We start from the raw sequence: 17,124 nt of genomic DNA on the forward strand, positions 1-17,124 counted from the left end.
CAGTGTGTGATGTGAGGCTCAGAAAGAGAACTGCAAAGAATGCTTCTTTTCTGCTTCTGACCAGATACAGTGTGAACATATAATGATGAAACATATAATCATTATACTGTAGATTGCTATTTCAGCATTATATTTATTGAGGACTTGAGTGGATATTTAAAACATTGTGATTATAATTTTGGAGTCAGTGCTTCTTTCCTTTTACCCCGGTCAATACTTTTTAAGGTAATTTCTTGCATTGTTTTTATAGTCTTGGGGAAAACATGGTTATATAAGTTATATTTCAGAGAGCTTTATGGATGTGATGTCCAGTTTGGTGTAGTGGGTAAGGCGCCAGGCTAGAAACCATGAGACTATGAGTTCTAGTCCCACCTCAGGCATAAAGCCAATTGAGTAATCTTGGGCCAGTCATTCTCTTTCAGCCTTAGGAAAGAGGCAATTCCAAGACACTTCCAAAAAAAAAAACCTGCAGGGATTTGTGCTATCAGGACTTAGAATAGATGTAGCAATTAGGAAGAGAGATAATATTATTAGGTATTTTCTTATATGTTTTAAAATTAGTATGTAGAGGAAAGGATTAGAAGTTGATTGTACTATATACTCTTCAACAGTATTAAGGTTACTATGGCTATTAGTATTGTGTAATAACATATTGGAAAATCAAATGATGAGGGATTATATACATGGTGGAGCAAATATTATAATGTTAACAACTTTAATTGTACTATTTATAATGTTATTATAATGATGTGAGTATGACTATTGTAATTAATACAAAGCCCTAAAAGAGGAGTATGGAAAATATGCACACACAAAAAACTAATAAGAATTGAAATACTAAAATGGACAAAAGATGAAGGATAGAAATAGAACACCTACTAATATAAGATTTCTGTTAACGATATAGAATAGAGGTGAAATTAGTAAGGGGGAAAATATTACACACACACACACACACACACACACACACACACACACACATATATATATATATATATATATATATATATATATATATATTAATGAAAGAGATGCTAGGAACTGTTACAACTGTAGAGGTTTCTTGAGTACAATAAACCAATGAACAAACAATAGGTAAAGTAGAAAGTATATACAAAATTATAGAATCAAACATTTATTGACAATCTTTTAAAGGCTAGTTAGATTACAAAGTCAGTACTAATAAAAACAACTCACCAAATTAGTTTTATCCATCTCAGAATTTGGGATATTGCCTTCATTGCTTGCCAAAAGCACATCATATTTTTGGTTGCATGAAATATACTCTGCAGGTTGAACTTTGGGTGCTGGAAAAGTAATTTCGTGTATCTTGGACTCGGATGATAAACAGAGCTGATAGGAATAAGGAATAGTCCCTTCCTCATAATTGGGTGGGAATATAATGGCATTGCTTGAATGGGGAATGGGAGCAAAGCATGGAAGAAATGTCAGATTCCCCGACTGTCGGAGTTTCATCATAATAACTAGAGTTACAGTCAAGAGGAACAGAAAGGAGATCAAAGTTAAGGCCAGCACTAGATAGAACTGGAGCTCAGACTGTTGCTCTGAATCCATGGTTTGGTTATTTATTTCTGGCAGTGCCTCTTGGAAGTTTTCAGCAAAGATCAGATTGAGACTGACTGTAGCAGAGAGCGGGGGTTGCCCATTATCCTTCACCAAGACCACAAGCTTCTGTTTCAAAGCATCCCTTTCCAGAAACGTCCGCAGTGTCCTGATTTCACCCGTGTGGGCACCAATTGTGAAGAGTCCTGGCTCAGTAGCTTGAAGTAGATGATAAGACAGCCAGGCATTGTGCCCAGAGTCAGAATCCACAGCCACCACCTTTGTAACCAGGTATCCCATCTCTGCCGAGCGAGGCACCATCTCAAAGGAGGCTGAGCCCTCTGCTCCTGGAGAGGGATACAGAATTTGAGGGCTTTGGTCATTTTGGTCCTGGATGAACAATCTCAATGTGGCATTGCTGCTGAGAGGCGGGGAGCCTCCATCTTCAGCCTTCACCTGTACTTCAAACTCTCTGAGTTGCTCATAGTCAAAAGACCTTTGAGAATAGAGGGTGCCACTTTCTGAGTTAATGGAGAGGTAAGATGGGAGAGGCAGTGCCTCTATTTTGCTAGTGAGGATGGAGTAGGTGATCCTAGCGTTGCCACCAAGATCAGGGTCTACAGCTTTGATTCTGAAGATGGAGGAGCTAGCAGGATTGTTCTCTGCCACATAAACATTGTATAAGGATTTCTCAAAGGTAGGGGCATTATCATTGATATCTGAAATCTCCAATGAGATGGTTTTCTGTGTAGAAAGAGGGGGCGTACCTTTGTCTGTGGCTGTGATTGTAAGATTGTACACTGGGGTGCTTTCTCTGTCTAGGGGACCATCTGTAAGCAACTTATAGTAGTTATTCGCTGCTGATACTATTTTGAATGGGGAAGCATTCTGTAAATGGCAATTAATCTTCCCATTATTCCCTGAATCTCTATCATTTATATTGATGAGGGCTACCAATGTTTCTAATGCAGAGTTTTCAGGTATTTCCCTGGATAAGGAGGCAAGAATCAATTCTGGGGCATTGTCATTTACGTCTAATACCGTTATTTCAACATTACAGTGTGCTACTAGCCCACCTCCATCCCTTGCTTCCACTGCTATGACATATTTCTCTGTTTCCTCAAAGTCTAGCTCTTCGTGAATTGAAATAAATCCCTGTTTGGAATCCAAGTCAAATTTCCGAATAGCATTATCAGCAATATTTTTATAGAAATAGTTGATTTGGCCATTGGAACCTTCGTCTTTGTCTGTGGCTTCTACCTGTATTACAGTAGATCCTTTTGATACATTCTCTTTGAGGCTGACCATGTAAAGTTCTTGACTGAAGATGGGTGCATTATCATTGGCATCAATGACTCTGATCCATATTTTGGCTGTTCCATGCTTTGTTGGATTACCACCATCAACAGAAGTAAGTGTTAAATTAATGCAGCTTTCACTTTCACGATCTAACTGTTTCTTTAGCACTAATTTTGGATATTGTTTTCTATTTTCCACCAGTCTAAATTCAAGTATGAAATTCTCATTAATACTTAGATGATAATCCTGGAGGGAATTTGTTCCAATATCAGGATCTTCTGCTTGTTCAAGAAGAAACGTTGCTCCTGGTAAAGTGGATTCAATTATCTCTAGCTTGATATCACCATTTAAGAAATGTGGTGCATTGTCATTAATATCCTGGATCTCTACTGTTATGTAAAATATTTCCATGGGGTTTGCACTCACCATTTCAAAACTGATGGAGCAGAGTGCAGTTTCCCCACAGATTTCCTCTCTGTCAATCCTGTCTTTTACATACAGATTCCCATTTTCAGCATTAATGGAGAAGTATTGCTTTTTGCCTAAAGAAAGGATATGCAGGTTGCGATTTCCCACTTCAGCAATACTCAGTTTCAGATCCTTGGCAAGATTCCCCACAACGGAACCCTTTCCCATTTCCTCTGGAATTGAATAGCGAAGATGCTCTGAGACGGTCTGGCAGACGAAAGACAATAAGAAGAGGAGACGTACTTGCCTTTTTACAGATCTGCTCTTAGCTTTGCTCCTGCCGTCCATCTCACCTGCGGTGAAAAGTGCTTTGTGCAATCCAGTAAGCTGAGGAGTTTAAATTCCCATTAGAAAGAAAGCATCAAGAGGTTCCTGGGATTCTTCTGAGTTTTATCTATACTGCAGTGGTTTTCTTTTCTCTGCCATGGTCGGTGAGTGTCCCTCAATCCTGCTCTTTGACTGCTCTGCACTTGGTGACTGGATAGTCAGAAGGCAGGAAGCCACATTAGATTTCCAGCTCCTTTCTGGGAACTATGTTATCCAACAGCGGCACTCTGAGTCTCAGATGCAGAACTGCAAGAAGCATCTTAAAGAAATAAATTCATTTTGTTTCTATTTTGCTGATGATTTTGTATGGTTAGGAAGGATTGCTTGTATAGCTTGCTAAGTAATATACAGTATGTTTCTTTTGTACTTTTCAGTATTAGAAGTAATAATTTGTCTATGTGATAGAAAATTTCAGAAATAAAAAAATTGCACAATTCTTTTAGTAACACTTGTAACTTTTTTTCAATCCGTAACTGAGAGATCCTTTTATTAGTAGGTTCCATGTGACAGAAAAGCAAAGTGTTTTCAAGTTTTTAAATGTTGCAGAAAGGGAGGAAAAAGTTAGAAAAGGGGTTGAAATGCAGTCTAAACCCACATTGTGATATAAGACATCGGTTATAGACGCTTGGCTAATAAGATGGGTGGCATTGAAACTAAATCAGTCAATCAGTCAGTCAATCAATCAATCAATTTCTGGTCAGATTGAGGCAGTTGAAAGTCATTCCCTAAAAGGTAGTTGCAAACTAAATAAAGAGTCAATATTGTGTGTTGATAGTGGCAGATAATAGGCACTTTTCAGGAAGAAGATTGTTCTGAAACAGGAAACTATCCTCTTGAATAGCATTTTGCTCTTAAAGTGGAACTGAAAAATAACAGAAATATGGAAATCAAGTTCCTTTTATATGGTCTATAATGATTTCATACTTTATAAACTGATTATAAGTGTAAAATACACAGAGGTTGTAGTTAAGTAATAAGCATACTGAGAGGATTTTCTGGAAGATGGTATAAAATATAATAATTATTAATTATTATAATTGTAATTATTAATTATTATAATTATTAAATATTATAATTATAATTATTAAATATTATAATTATAAATTATTAAATATTATTATAAATTATTATAATTAGTATAATAACAATAATTACAGTTAAAGATGACTGCTGAAAAATTGATAAGAAAATGCAGTATACTTTGAAATGGGTCATAGGCAATAGAGACTTAATAATTTCAAAAGTTATTGATAAATTGCAGTCTTTAATATGAGAGAAAAATATGGAGAATAATTGTGCTGCATCTAATTACCATTATTTAATTTTTATAAGAAACAATTTAATTTTGTCCTAGATCTGTTTCCTGTTTGAAATCTGCCTCGTGAACCACCTTCCAAAGGCTATATATGAAGCTTGGCTCAGAAATGCTAGTGCACCTTGGATTGAAGAGATGCAAGTCTAATATTTAATTATTCATAGGTCATGCTACAAAAATCTTTTTGCCTCAACTTTAGAAAGGGTGTTTATGGTAGTGTAAATGCCATGTGAATTAGGAGACATTTTGAATAATAAGTCTTTTAATATCCTATTGCAGCTTTGTCAGCTATTAATGTAACATTCTTTTTTTTTTTAACATAGAAAAAAATTTTATTTTCCTTTTTTATAGCATATAATCACATGTATACTATTACATAGTCAATATCAGGTTGTATTATTAAGTAATTACATCAATTTATCTTACCATCAACTACCAAAGAAAAAAAAACAGTTATTGGCTCTTATGCTCTCCATACACCATATTTATACCTTATCCGACACTTTCTTCCCCCTCTCTCCTCCCCTTTTCTACATCCTTTCTTCCCTCCATCATTTTCTACTCTACTTCCCCTTCCTTTCTCCCTTCTCCTCTCTCCCCTTACCACTCCTCCTTATACACCTTGTCTTCCCCCCTCACCCTCTCTCCTGTCCCTCTCTTCCTATCTTTCTTCTCTCCTCTGCTTCCCACTCTTCCTCTAATTCACTTGGTGTATTTCAGCTTCTGAGCAAACTCCCTTTTGTGTTGATGGTATTTATAATTCCATTTCAATATACATAAAAAAGAAAAAATAGCAGTATACATGTACAATCATAATACCTTAAAATCCAACACCCCTCCTCCAACTTAGTAAACTCCGCTCCCTCCCCCTCCCCCCCAACCTTCCCCCCCTGACTTCCCAGAACCAATACAAGGTATAAATCTTTAACAAAAACAGTTTAAAATATACTTAAAGAGAAAGTAGAAAGTTAATAATGTCTTTGAATTGAGCTTAGCTCCTCCTTGCTAGGCTAACTATAAACAATTTGTATCATTTCTGATCTTAATCATAAGCTATCTGAAATTTCCTAGACCCATATTTATTTTGAATATAGTCAATCCATTTTTTCCAGTCTCGTTTATATCTCTCGTTTGAATAGTCCTTAAGATATGCAGATATTTTAGCCATCTCTGCTAAGTTTGTAACTTTCAATGTCCATTCTTGGATAGTAGTATTTTAGTAAAGATTTTATAATCTATATTAAGTAATGATATGGGTCTATAATTTTTTGGATGAGTAGGGTCTTGATCTTCCTTGGGGATCAGATATATAAAGGCTGTCTTCCAAGATGGAGGTACCTTCCCTTCCACTTGGATCTTATTAAATAATTCCTTAAGCGGTTCTACCATTTCCAACTGCAAATTTTTGTAATAAACCGCTGTCAAGCCATCTGTACCCGGCGCTTTCCGTGCTTTTAGCTGTTTAATTGCCTGTAAGATTTCCCCCGAGATTATTGGTTGATTCAGTCTTTCCCTCTGCTTGTCTTTAACTATGGATATTTTTTCTTTATCCAAGTATCTATCTATATCTAAGCTTTGAATTTTATCATTCGTATACAATCCTATAAAAAATTCACGAAAAACCTTTTGAATCTCTTCCTGTTGATACACTTTCTTTCCTTTAAAATGTAATTTCGATATGTTACGAGACTTCTGTTTTTTCCTAATCAGATATGCTAACCACCTACCGGATTTGTTTGCATTATAGAAAGTGTTGTGTTTTGTGTATAGCAAATTGGTAGCCATCTGATCTGACATTAACATGTTAAATTGCTCTTTTAATAATGTAATTGTTTCTTTAATCTTTTTGTCTTCTGGGTTTAAGATTAGCTCCTGCTCTCTCTTCCTAATTTCATTCTCAAGTTCAAATCTTCTTTCCCCCTGTTTGCGTCTATGTAGTCTATTCATATTTATCAGAACTCCTCTCATGTATGCTTTACTTGCATCCCATACCATTTTCATAGATGTACCCTTGTTCATATTAAAAACAAAATATTCTTTTAGCAACTTTTTACATTCATTAATGTTTTTCTCATATCTAAATAAATTTTCATTCAGTCTCCAAGACCTTCTTACTCGCATCCCCACCCCCAACTCCATCCAGACTAGATTATGATCTGATAAGGCTCTGGAACATATCTTCATCTTCTTTACCCCAGAAAGCAAATCATTGGTTGTTAGTATAAAATCAATCCTAGAAAAGGATTGATGTCTATCAGAGAAAAAGGTAAAGTCATATTCTTCTGCATTCCTTTCTCACCAGATATCTCTCAATTCAAAATCCTCTATCATATCAAAAAAGGACTTAGGTAATTTGGCTCGCTTTTGGGTATTTTGGCGGAGAGCCTTCTTGTCTTTCTTGGTATCCATGATGCCATTCCAGTCACCCAGTAATATACAGGATCTAAAGTCCCAATGTCCCAACTAACTTAGCATGAAGCATTTTGTAAAATTTATCTTGTTGTTGATTGGGGGCATATATTCCCAATAGTAGTGTCTTTTTCCCTTCTAAAACCAAATATATTGCAATATATCTTCCATGGGGGTCTGTTCCAATTAATTCAGCTTTCAAATCCTTCCTTAAATATATAACAATATCAGTGGCAGAAGCTATGAAGTGTTGTCCAAGTCTTGTATTAATCAGGTATTTTTGATCAGTTGATCTAATATGGGTTTCTTGCAAACAAATGATGTCATTCTTAAATTGTTTAAGATAGTGGTTAATTTTCTTCCTTTTCTGTGGAGAATTTAAACCATTGACATTCCAAGTTAGAAACTTAGTTGCCATCATTAGCCCCCTGAAGCTTTTTAAGAGCCATCTGAACATCTTGGAATTTAACCTTTGGCCTGGCTCCTCCCACTGCTTCTGATGTAACGCCTGTAGGCTTCTAAACGGTGGCTTGTGTTTGTAGCTTTTTTAATTCCTGTTCCACTCGTCTAGTAACCACATGGTCTTGTCTTTGTTCCTTAGCTTCTTGTACCTCTGAGAGAACAAGTTGATCCCCCCTTTTTAATGCTTGAGTGGTTTGCTTTCCATCATATCCTTCTTGTTCTCTTTCTCTAAATCTAGAGGGAGGGAGTTGTCTAGCCTTCAATATGTTGCTGTAGAAATCTTGGGCCTTCCATACTGTATTGAGGCGATGTCTTTTTCCAAGGTAGCTAAATGCAATGCCGGCTGGTGCGTCCCATCTAAACTGTATCTGGCAATTTTTAAGCTCCTCAATTAAAAAGGCATAGTCTTTCCTAGATCTCAGCATTTTAGATGGTATCTCCTTCAAGACAGTCACCTCCCGACCCCCAATTTGAAGCTTATTTTTGTAGGACTCCTGTAATATCATGTTCCTCATATCTCTAGTGGCAAAATACACCACTATATCTCTTGGTAATTGCTTTTGTCTTGCCAGCCAGGAGTTAACGCGGTAAACCTTTTCGATTTGCCAATCAAGATTCCCTCCTGACCTTCCCACCATCAGGTCGAAGGCTTCAGAGAGAATGTTTCAGGTTCTCTTGTGTATTTTCAGGGAGGCCCCTTATCCTTAAAGCAAATTCCATTTGTCTATACTGTAACATTATGATTTCATTTTCTGCATCGCTGATCTTTTGCTGGACCGCATCCATCTTCATTACCAGGTTCGTATTAGAGTCACTAAGATCTTCTAACTTTTCTTCAAGTCCATGCACATAGCCAGATAGAGAATTCAGAGCCATCAGAAAATCCCCTCTAATCATTTGATTACATGTCATAAGTTCTTCAGACATCTGTTTGTTAGAAGCAGCTATCTCTTCCTTAAGTTTTGCTTCCATCGTATCAGCATGATTTTTTAACGCATCAATTAATTCTTTCTGCAGAATTTCCCTTGTCAATGGGTCCCCTGCAGAAGTAGAAGGGAGTAATGACTGTAATTTAGTAGAAGGCACTGGGGAATTTCCGGCACTTTTCGATGCGGGGGGTGAGGAGGAGGGGGAAATTTTTGCTTAGAAGCCATCTCAAGTTTAATCTTCTTTAGTCAATTAAAAAGTCCAGGCAGTCTAATTATACAGCAATTGCTATTTGGTTTGATAATAAATCACTTCTTGGTAAGAAATCACTTCTAGACTTCACAAAAGTTCTATCCGAGTCTCGCCCCTCCTACACAGCTCGGCGCCATTTTTACAGAACTTTCAGCAAGTATTTAGCAGAAGGAATTCTTTGCAAATGGAGCTAAGGATTTATACATACAATTAGATGTTCACAGATATTGGTTCAGCTCGGCTTGAAGTCCACAGTAAATCATTTGTGCTGAGGATGAGCGAAAATCTTCGTTCTGCAACAAAAGGCAGAATGAGCCCTGGCGCGGAGCTGCTATGCTGCTGCCGGTGCCCTCCCCCTTCCTTCCAGAGTTTAGGCTGAGAGGGTTAGTTAGAGGGCTTCTGATGCATAGCTTCTCACCTCTCTCTTCTAGGCCCGAAGAGAGGGTAAATAAACTGCAAAACAACTTGATGGATTGCTGTTTAAACAGTTTAACGATGCCAAGATTCCAGAGCTGTTAAGAATAACAACTCCCTGTCAGGCTCCGCCCACCAGAAGCCTATTAATGTAACATTCTCATGGGTGGAATACTGTATTAAGTTCTTGGAATTACCATATTTTTCAGAGTATAAGAAGCACCCTTTTCCTTCAAAAAAGAGGCTGAAAATCTGGGTGCATCTTATACACTGAATACAGTATTTTTTGCCTCCCGAAATTCCACCCCTTCACCAAAATCGCTGTGCATAGCCTTTAGGAGCCTTGCAGAATGCTCCTGGGGGCTGGGAAGGGCAGAAATGAGCAAGAAACTGGACGTTTTTTGCTCAATTTTGCCCCACAGCCCCCAGAAGCATTCTATAAGCCTCCTAAACGCTATGCATGCCCTTTTTTTTTTTTTGACAAAAATCAGGCCCATTTTCACGAAAAATTGGCCCTTTGGGGGAGGCCTGCAGAGTGCAAAAACTTTTTTTTAATTTGCCTCTTCAAAACCTTGGTGCATCTTATACTCCGGTGTGTCTTATACTCTAAAAATATGATATTTAGTTATAGTACAATATGGACAAGAAATGTGTTTGTAAACATCTGAATTTTCATTCTATACCTACCTCATAATGTAACATAACATAATATCCAACTAACATAAAATCATAGTGCTGGAATAGACCCTCAGGATATTCTAGTCCACCCTCCTACCCAAGGGAGGAGACCTTATACCATTCTGAATAAATACTGTATTTTTTGGAGTATAAGATGCACCTTTTTCCCTCAAAAAAGAGGCTGAAAATCTGGGTGCGTCTTATACACTGACTACCACAGTTTTTGTCTCCTGAAACCCTGCCCCTTCACCAAAATGGCCGTGCATAGCTTTCAGAGAGCTTCTGGGGGCTGGGGAGGGCAGAAATGAGCAAAGAATGAGTTTTTTGCTCAGTTATGCCCCCCAGCCCCCAGGAGCACTCTATAAGCCTCCTAAAGGCTATCCATGTCCTTTTTTTTTTTTTTACACAAAAATGGGTCCGTTTTCATGAAAAATGGGCTGTTTTTTGTTCATTTTTGCCCACCCCCAGGAGCACTGTACAAGCCTCCTCAAAGCTATTCATGCCTTTTTAAAAAAGAAACAATGGGCCCATTTTTGCAAAAAAAACGGACCATTTTTGGGAGGTTTGCAGAGTGCAAAACCTTTTTTTTTTTAAATTGCCTCTTCAAAACCTTGGTGCGGCTTATACTCTGGTGCGTCTTATACTCTGAAAAATACAGTAGTTGCCCAATCTTTTCTTGAAAACCTCCAACTCTGTCAGGCAAATTGTGGTATTGATTAATTGTTTCCACTTATTCTTCTCAGTTCCCAGTTGGATTTCTATTTAACAAACTTCCACCCATTGCTTCTTGTCCTGTCCTCAATAGCTATAGCAAATAAATTGACCCCCTCTTCTCTCTGACAACCCCTCAAGTACCAGAAGACAGCTAACATGTCATCCCTAACCCTTCTCTTTTTTAGATAGACATACCTAGTTCTCTTAACTGTTCTCTTCATCATTTAATTCCAAAATTGCATGAATCAGTAGTGTGAGGCAGTTGCAAAATGGTGAATGCAATTTAGCTGCAGGAAGAAAATGAAATTTTAAATAATGGGAAATTTAAATTTATTTTCCATTACTCTGACCCCATCATTATAGCATCCTTTGTGAGTACCCACATTAAAAAAGATTTAGATAAACTGAAAATAGATTTAAGGAAGTAAAAGGATGATCAGGCAAATATAAATATGAAGAGATATCCAAGAGATTAGGCATGTTTAGGCTGGGGAAAATAATTATTTGTTTTAGTGTTCTATTTTGTGACTCTTGGCAATCAAAATAATTATGAGATTATTAATATAAGAACAGAAAAAATAGTGAAGAATAGTGAGCACTTTTTAAGCACCCCAGTGATACAACAAAGAAAAATGTAGAAATATAGAAATGTAGAAAAATGTAGAAATGTAGGACATACAATAACAGATTTAAGTTTTAAGAAGGCAGGTTCTAAATGTTACAAAGCATTTTCTGACACTAACAATGATTTGACAGTGGATCCATCTGCCTACAAATGTAATCAACTCTCCTTTCTTGGATATGCTAAGAGGCAAAACTAGATTGCAATCTTCTCAGAAAATTTTAATTTGGACTCTCGTATTCAACAGAGATTATGAATGATAGCCAAAAAATTTTGAATCTATGTTTCTATGGACTTGCACTTGAATCTTGACCAATTCTGAGTTTTTTTTAATTCTATAATCATGAAGCTTGTGATCATAATCATAAAGCTCATAAAAATTCTATAATCATAAAACTCAAGACTACCGATCTTTTAACTCTGTATGATCACTGCATTTTTAAATGGAATATCAGCACAACTATCATTACAAACTGTTTTTATTCAACTGTGATTTTTTAAATACATCTAAAATTTACATATCAAAAATATAAGACACTTCTTTAAATGGCCATATCCAGGCTACGAGAGTAAGGTAATGGCACTTATAATGAAATACACGTAGAAAGCAGAATTTGATGAGATCTTAGAATTGCCTCTATGGAGTGCAGGAATAGCATGCATTGGACAGCATAACTTGGGATTGTGTACAGGAATATGCACAGTATGTGGATTAGATCCTCCCAAGTTCAGATGGGAGATCCCACAGAAAGTCATGAAGAATAAGAGAGCTGAGACCCTGTGGGACTTTCAGATCCAGACAGACAGGCCACTACTTGTCAATCAACCATTATGGTAGTAAACAAGAAACAGAAGATTGCAGTAAAAGTAAAATACAGTAAAAATAGCAGTGCTAAGTGACAGCAACATCATGAAGAAGAAATATGAGAAGTCAGAGAACTACTAAGAAAGGTAGGAAAAACTGGAGAGGATGTGGAAAGTAAAGGCCAAAGTGGTCCTAATGAAGCTAGGAACATTTTAGGCTGTGACTCATAAACTGAGAGATTGGCTCCAACAGATCCCAGGAACACCATCAGAGCTCTATGTCCAATGTTAGAGTCCAATGTTACAAACATTTAAGATACTATGCAAAACTTTCAAACTCCCAGGACTCTGGTAGGGATCCTGAGATTGAGGAAGACAGTTCTAAGAAATATTTTGAGATCGTCAAATGCAAGACATTTTTTATTTATCTAAATTAAATAAACACTTGGACTCAAAAATTGGTAGTCAAACCTTGAAGTAATATTTATCAACATAGTCTTAAAAGCATTATGATGCCCCTTGCCCCAATTTTGGTACGTATCCTTCAAAACAATATCAGTACTTTGTGCAGGCATTCAAATGCTGCCACAGAATAATATGTTGAAACTGAGTTAAACACCTACAATTTATTTAAATACATCAAGGGTCAGATTAAACTTCTTAACTTCATGCGTACACTAACCACTTAGACACAAGAATTTCTGTAATAATAATAATATAAATGATCCTTCATTAAAACTATAGGGAACTTCTTTAAAAAGAAGCTTACTTTGATATTACACTTAGTTGGACCATTTAATGAGAAAGCAGTGAAATATTGTAAAGAAATACAATTTTAGATGTTAGAAAAGTAAAATAGAATGCAATCTACTTTGGAGTAAACATGTCTAGGAGTCTGCTGTGTTTTAGGGGGTACTGTTATAGAATTTGCAGTTAAACATTTACCTTCTCATTATTCTCCATCTCAGATTGTAATGTTTTTTCTCCATTGCTTGAAAGAGGCATCTCAGTTTTTTCACCACTAAGCACATTTTCTGCAACATGAATGTTTGGTGCCAGGAAGGTAAATTCATTCTTTCTGGATTCTGAGGAGAGGCAAAGCTGGTAGGAATAAGGCAGAGTCCCATCCTGAAAATTGGGTGGAAATATTACCCCAGCTGTGGAATGGGAAATGGGAGCAAAACATGGTAAGAAACTGGACTTTCCGGACTGCCTGAGTTTGATTGCAATGACCAGAATGACTGACAAGAAGAATAAAAATGACATCACAGCTAAGGCCACCACCAAATAGAATTGCAAGTCCGACTGATCCTCTGAACTCTTCATTTGGTTTTTCATCTCTGGAAGGGCCTCTTGGAAGTTCTCAGCAAACACCAGGTTCAGAGTGACAGAGGCCGAGAGAGTCGGTTGTCCATTATCCTTCACCAGAAGGACCAGTCTCTGTTTCACAGCATCTCTTTCCAAAAAGGTTCTTGTTGTCCTGATCTCACCCGTATGGGAGCCAACAATGAAGAGGGCCGGTTCTGTGGCTTGAATCAGCTGGTAGGAGAGCCAGGCATTGTGTCCAGAATCAGCATCCACGGCCACCACCTTTGTTACCAGATAATCTGCCTCGGCTGAACGAGGGACCATCTCAAAGAGGGCAGAGTCCTTGGAGTCTGGTGAAGGGGACAGGATCTGGGGGCTGTTGTCATTCCGATCCAGGATGAACACCTTGACTGTGACGTTGCTGCTGAGAGGGGGACTCCCGCCATCTTGGGCCTTCACCTGTAGTTTGAATTCCCTGAACTGCTCATAGTCAAAGGATCGCTGGGCGTAGATGATGCCGTTCTCAGAGTGAATGGAGATATAGGAGGAGATGGGAAGTTCTTCAATGTTGCTGGTGAGGATTGAATATGTGATCTGGGAGTTTTGATCCACATCCGGATCAAAGGCTTGAATTTGGAAGAGGGAGGCACCAGAAGGATTGTTCTCTGGCACATAGATGCTGTAGGAAGCTTTTTCAAAAGCAGGAGCATTGTCATTGATATCAGAGATCTGCAGCAAGATGGTTTTGTGGGTGGTCAATGGAGGAGTTCCTTTGTCAGTGGCTGTGATTGTAATATTATATTGAGATGCTTTTTCCCTGTCTAAAGGTTTATCTGTCAAGAGAGTGTAATAGTTATCAGATGATGGAAGAATCTTGAATGGCAAGTCATTTTCTAAATAACAAATGACCTTTCCATTATTGTCCATGTCTTTGTCATTTGTTTTAATTAGAGCAATAACTTTACCAGTCTCAGAATCTTCCAGAATTGGATTAAAAATGGATGCAAACATCATTTCTGGCACATTATCATTCTCATCAAGGACCTTTATTTCTACTTTACAATGGGTCATTGATCCACCTCCATCTTTTGCTGCTACAGTCATCACATATTCTGAGCTTTCCTCAAAGTCCAATGGTTCCACAAGAGAAATCATTCCACTGGTTGAATCTAGGCTGAACTTCTTATTTGCACTCAGCGGTATATTGCTGAAATAATATCTGATTTGTGCATTTGAGCCTTCATCTTTATCTGAAGCTACAAGTTGCAGCACCAGGAACCCAACTGGTAAATTTTCCCTCAGATTGACAGTGTAGATTTCTTGGGTAAATATAGGTGGATTATCATTGGCATCAGTGACATTGATCCATATTTGGGCTGTTCCAGTTTTTCTGGGTTTCCCGCCATCTAGCACAGTAAGTGTTAGCTGAACTGTTGGTTCACTTTCGCGATCAAGTGGTTTCTGCAGTATTAAATCTGCAAATTTATTTCCATCTTGACTCTCTTTCACATCCAAAGTAAAGTAAGGATTGGTGCTAAGATGATAATTCTGTAAAGCGTTTGTGCCAATGTCTGGATCTTTGGCATTCCCAAGAAGGAATCTGGTGCCTATTTGTGTTGTTTCAATTATCTCCAACTGGATTATGCTATTGAGAAACTGTGGAGAATTATCATTAATGTCTTGTATCTCTATTTTTAGATGGTAAATATTTAACGGATTTTCAATAACCACTTTAAGATTAAGAACACATCGTGGGATTTGGCCACATATTTCTTCCCTATCTATCCTGTCATTCACACAGAGGTTTCCATTTCCTGCACTGATTGTGAAATACTGCACCTCGTCCAGAGAGATGACATGCATTTTGCGACTTGCCAGTCCTTTGAGACCCAGTCCTAGATCCTTTGCAAGATTCCCCACTATAGAACCTTTTGACATCTCCTCGGGGATCGAATAATGAATCTGTTCGGAGACGGCCCGGTAGGAAAGCGACAAGACTAAGAGCGATAGTACTTGCCTTCGGATTGCTCTGCCATTCCCTCCTTGCCCTCGATCCATCTCCTCGGCGATAAATTGACTGCCTCAAAATCTCAGCGGAATGCAGAATAGAAAACACTCTCGTTTCTTCTTAGTGTCTGGGACCTTCCCGTTTCGCAAGACTGCTTTGCATTTGTGATCTGCTGTTTTCCCCTTCTTTTAACGAAATGCCGGAATCCTTCTTTGGGAAGCATCTGTATAGCAAGCAGCTCTTCTCCATTGTCTTCGGCATCCCCGTTGGCTAACAGCGGCACCGTGAGGTCAGAAGTGAAACTGCAAGGGATTCTATTCCACATGTAATAAAAAAGTAATAGTGGCGAATATAAAAAAAGTGCTTGGATGTGACCAGTTTTTCGGGTCTTCATAAATGATCCGTTTTTGGGGTGTTCATAAATGTTATGTTAACTGAAAACTGCAACAGAGGTTTGTAAGAGTTGGCCTTGTAGTTTTTGTTTTTGTTTTCTCTTCTTCATGCTTCAATTATAATGTAGCCCTTTCAATGAACTTTCATTCACTGAGCTCTAGTCTTAATGTCATGGTATACAGTGCAATGTTAATACTTGTTAACTTACCATTCCCTCCAGTAGGTCTGGCTTTCGGAAAATGAGCACATAATTGAAGATTAAGAATTTTATGCATCTTAATACTCTTACCTACCCCATGGCATACAAGCTAGACTCAATAAATGGGGTGACAATGATACTTAAATATATATCTTAAAGTTCTTACTGCATTTATACTCTGTTGCTTTGATATTTACTGCCCCTATGATGAACACAGTCTATAGGTTCTGTATATCTAAAAATAGGTACAATGTGTTTGATCTCAGAATTTAGTTTATCCTGAACCATATCATGGCACCAGCGGAAAACTAGAAATGTCAATTTTCTATTTCTTTTCTTTTACATAGACAATAGTTTTATTAACAAGAGGAAGAAGGAGCACGAGGAGCATGAGTGAAAGAAGATGTATTCCAATCATTTTAAGCATTAGGAAAATGTTCTTAACAATAATGTAACTTTCCAAATAATCTATATGGTCTGCCTGTAACAATTGCTGACAGTTCTGGAAAGTCAATTTAAAACATATAACCACGTTCCTGACTACAATGGCAAGCAATATAATATTAGAACATAGTTTTCATTAATGAAACCACTCAGGATTTGAAAAAGTAATTGTTTTAAAGTCTCTTTTACATCCTTTCACTTCTCTAATACTTCTAGTAATGTTTTTTTCTAACTTCTATTATGTCATTTTCTCTTTTATCATTTAATCTGTATATAATCAATATGCTAGCAAAACCTTGTTTTGTAAACAGATCTCCTTTCATTAATGTTATTGTTGCCATTATTATTGTGAATATTTGTACACATTTATATTTATAATTAAGCTTTCTGTCAGTGGTAAACACAATGAACTAGAAAGTATTAGTAAGTATTGTATATATTATTTCAAATGAGAATATTTTTGAGCCATTTTAAAGTTACCAAGAAGTGTTTTTTGAGACCTGTGTATGTGCCTAATT

At 37.3% G+C, this 17,124-nt stretch overlaps 1 protein-coding gene across 1 annotated transcript; it reads right to left on the reverse strand.

Annotated features, from left to right (window-relative positions):
- Positions 1 to 170: 170 nt before the first annotated feature.
- On the reverse strand, positions 171 to 15,810 carry LOC116510745. The gene is made up of 3 exons (XM_032220394.1): positions 13,200 to 15,810; positions 1,198 to 3,666; positions 171 to 251 (listed from the first exon to the last, which is right to left on the reverse strand). Exons 1-3 carry the CDS (start codon positions 15,618 to 15,620, stop codon positions 171 to 173), a joined length of 4,971 nt encoding a protein of 1,656 aa, XP_032076285.1. The 5' UTR covers positions 15,621 to 15,810.
- Between the last annotated feature and the right edge of the window lie 1,314 nt (positions 15,811 to 17,124).

This window comes from Thamnophis elegans, chromosome 6, assembly GCF_009769535.1.
Source record: "Thamnophis elegans isolate rThaEle1 chromosome 6, rThaEle1.pri, whole genome shotgun sequence".
NCBI lineage: Eukaryota > Metazoa > Chordata > Lepidosauria > Squamata > Colubridae > Thamnophis > Thamnophis elegans.